The following is a 3,364-nucleotide window of genomic DNA, read 5'->3' on the forward strand; positions in this document are numbered from 1 at the left end:
TTTTCTTTAAATTCACACATGGTTTCACTTTGTTACTCCTGCGTGACACTTCTAATGTTAACCACAGATCATAGCTTGTGACGCTGGACCACAAAACCAGTCTTAAGTAGCACAGGTATATTTGTAGCAATAGCCAAAAATACATTGTATGGGTCAAAATGACCGATTTTTCTTTAATGTCAAAAATCATTAGGATATTAGGTAAAAATCATGTTCCATGAAGATATCTTGTAAATTTCGTTCCTAATATATCAAAACGTAATTTTTGATAAGTAATATGCATTGCTAAAAACTTAATTTGGACAACTTTAAAGGCGATTTTCTCAATATTTTGATTTTTTTGCACCCTCAGATTCGAGATTTTCAAATAGTTTTATATCGGCCAAATATCGTCCTATCCCAACAAACCATATATCAATAGAAAACTTATTTATTCAGCCTTCAGGTGATGTATACACATTTATTTTTTTTTTTACTCTTAAGAGCAAAATCACCTTTTCATAGAAATATCTGAGTGAACACATTGCTGGAAAATGCTAATTTTGCTCCGGTTCAGCACTACAAACTGAACCTTTGCGTAGTTTTTTAATGCACGGTTCAGCATAGTTGGGGTACTCGGACTCAAGTCCGGTCTCGAGTACAACTTTTAGCGGACTTGGACTTGTCACGGACATTTGTTGCCCAGTTATCCTACATTTGTTGCATAAATAAATATAGGCTGTACAGCAAGTTGTTTTGATCGTAACTAAAAAGAAGCATTCCGTCAGTGCAATATTGCCTTAATTTGGTGTAACTGATTGGAATATTACAGAATATTAGGTGCAATGGCTGTTCACTGTAATATGCCGGCCATAAATTGCATTTGTTCAGCAGTTATCATTGGTATAGTTGAATTTAGGAGCATGCCAGTTTCTAATCTTCTTAATTAAAACGCCCTCCTGATTGGACAGAGTGATAATCCCGCGGGGCCTCGCGCTCTTACTCACTCGCAAGTAGGACTGCGCGCGAGTCTCAATCTGCCCAGGGCGAGGGCAAGACGCACTGCAAGAACGCGCGCAAGTTCAGACGAGGCGTCTAAAGTGCACGCAACATCACTGTCTGCGCGGAAGAGCGTTACGCGAGTGCTCGACGTGATAGGGGAAGAAAGATCTCTATCAAAAAGTGACTTCGTTTTCAGCAGCCCTTTGGAGAACGCCAACGGAAGAAAAGAAAGAAGACAGCAGGAGGAAGCTTTCAAGAGCGCGCCCGAAAGTTTTCCATCCGGTCCGCTTTTTTGTTTTAGTTTATTTCGTTTCTCCAAAATGAATGTCGGCGACGAGAACTTGCTGAAATCGATCAGCAACGATACCCTGCTGGATCTGACGCAGCGCTACGGACAGTCCGCCTTCGGCTTCGGCGCTGGCCATGGTGCTGGAAGTCCTGGCCGCTACTCTCTCACACCTGCCGCGGATTTCCTCTCCGGTCAAACGGGAAAGTCGAACGAAAGTGGCGGAGAGCAGACCAGCGATGAAGACGATGGCTTCGACCACCTCGAGTCTCGTAAGAGAAGCGCGGGCTTCGACGAAGAGAAGCATCCGGGCGCGCTCGCCAAGAAACCGAAGGAGCAGAGATCTCTCCGGTTGAGCATCAACGCGCGGGAGCGGAGACGCATGCACGACCTGAATGACGCGCTGGACGGCCTGAGGTCTGTGATTCCCTACGCGCACAGTCCGTCAGTGAGAAAACTCTCTAAAATCGCAACTTTGCTTCTTGCAAAAAACTACATCCTAATGCAGGCGCAGGCGCTGGAGGAAATGCGCCGGTTGGTGGCTTATCTAAACCAAGGACAGACTATAACTTCGCCGATTCCCACCGCGCTCGCACCTTTCGGACAGGCGGCCGTGTATCCGTTTTCGAGCACGGCACTGGCCACCTGCGCGGAGAAATGCAGCTCGTTCTCCGGGACCCCGTCCAACCTGTTCAAACACTGCAACGACAAGCCTTGACTTCTACGCGCTGAACTCTTCCTGCTTCATCCTTACGTTGGTCTGAATTCGCATTGTTTTGTTGGGAGTGGGCTTAGGTCTGATTCAAAACCCCTGCTACGTGTCTAAATAACTATGATGATTTATTAGATAACACAACAAGTAATGTAAAATAACTGAAGGACACATTATTACTGGAATAAGCTTTTAAACTCCTCAATTTTTAAAGCCTTTTTCCTTGTATCCCAAATGAAGAAAACAAACAAACAAAAGAAATTCTATGCTACAGGTTCACAGCTTGGAGGATTAATTTCTCAATTCAAATCTTTTCTCTTTCGGTTTCTGCGTTGTTGGTGAACTATGCAATTTACTGCAATTGCCCACAGACGATAATTTCTTAAAAACCTGTCAGAAATTAATAAACGGAAGCTGAACTGTCTCACCTCCATCAGTGTGTTAGGAAAACGGTGTAACATTTTCAAATGTTTGGCCTAAAAATATTTTGTTTTTGTTTTTGCACAATTCACTTGATTGTATTGTACAACTGTGAAAAATACTTGATCAAGTCTACAAAGCATTTGATCTTGTTGCGACATGAGTTTCATACTGTATATTGTTTATATGTCTTTATAATTAAAACGTATATCTATGACCATCTCTGTTTTATTTCTACCACACATATGCTCACATTACTCATTCAATTTCTTCTCGAACTGTTTTAAAGAAATGAATAATCTTTGCTGGAGGAAAACGTGTTTGAAAGTTTGCAATTTGTAATTTTACAAGTAATGCGGAGAAAATTTTTAAAGGTCTTTGACATGGACACACTTTGGGTCCTGGTGTATTCATAGACCTAATGTGCACTACATAGGCATTTTTTACTGCTTTTGTTTCATATATCACATGCAGTGTCCTTTGCAAATCATTTAATACCATTAAAGGATTTAAAATCACTGTGCTGTTTTGATGGTCCAAAACAAAAGCTTCAGTGGTTGTTATTGTTGTTAGTAAACAGGGCCTAGCACGTGTACAAGCCAACATGAGTGTCTTTGCCACACTTTTATGGATTGAAAGGTTGTGTCACGATTCTAACGTATGTTTGAGTTATAATCTCTTAAATGAGTCTGGTCTCTGGTCTTCACTGGTAAGTTGCGGCCTGCTGCTGTTGTGCATGAGCCCGGAAGCGCCCCGGGGCCGAAAGGACCTGTCCTTGAGTATTTGTGTGATCGTGAATCGGCAGTGTTCTGTAACCTACCCGTTCCACTTATTAACACGATTTCAGCGCCTGTCGTCCACGGCCTGCTAATGCATGAGCGCAGCAAAGGCAGTTTAATACACACCGCTCTTTAACTAAACCAGACCTTTGTCAGTGATCTAACACGAAATCGATACATCACTTT

At 42.4% G+C, this 3,364-nt stretch overlaps 1 protein-coding gene across 1 annotated transcript; it reads left to right on the forward strand.

Moving 5' to 3' along the window:
* The first annotated feature begins 988 nt into the window (after positions 1 to 988).
* On the forward strand, positions 989 to 2,843 carry bhlhe23 (basic helix-loop-helix family, member e23). The gene has a single exon (XM_051096825.1). It carries the CDS (start codon positions 1,302 to 1,304, stop codon positions 1,983 to 1,985), a length of 684 nt encoding a protein of 227 aa, XP_050952782.1. The 5' UTR covers positions 989 to 1,301; the 3' UTR covers positions 1,986 to 2,843.
* Positions 2,844 to 3,364: the final 521 nt, after the last annotated feature.

The sequence above is a fragment of the Labeo rohita genome, chromosome 23, assembly GCF_022985175.1.
Source record: "Labeo rohita strain BAU-BD-2019 chromosome 23, IGBB_LRoh.1.0, whole genome shotgun sequence".
In the NCBI taxonomy this organism is placed as follows: domain Eukaryota; kingdom Metazoa; phylum Chordata; class Actinopteri; order Cypriniformes; family Cyprinidae; genus Labeo; species Labeo rohita.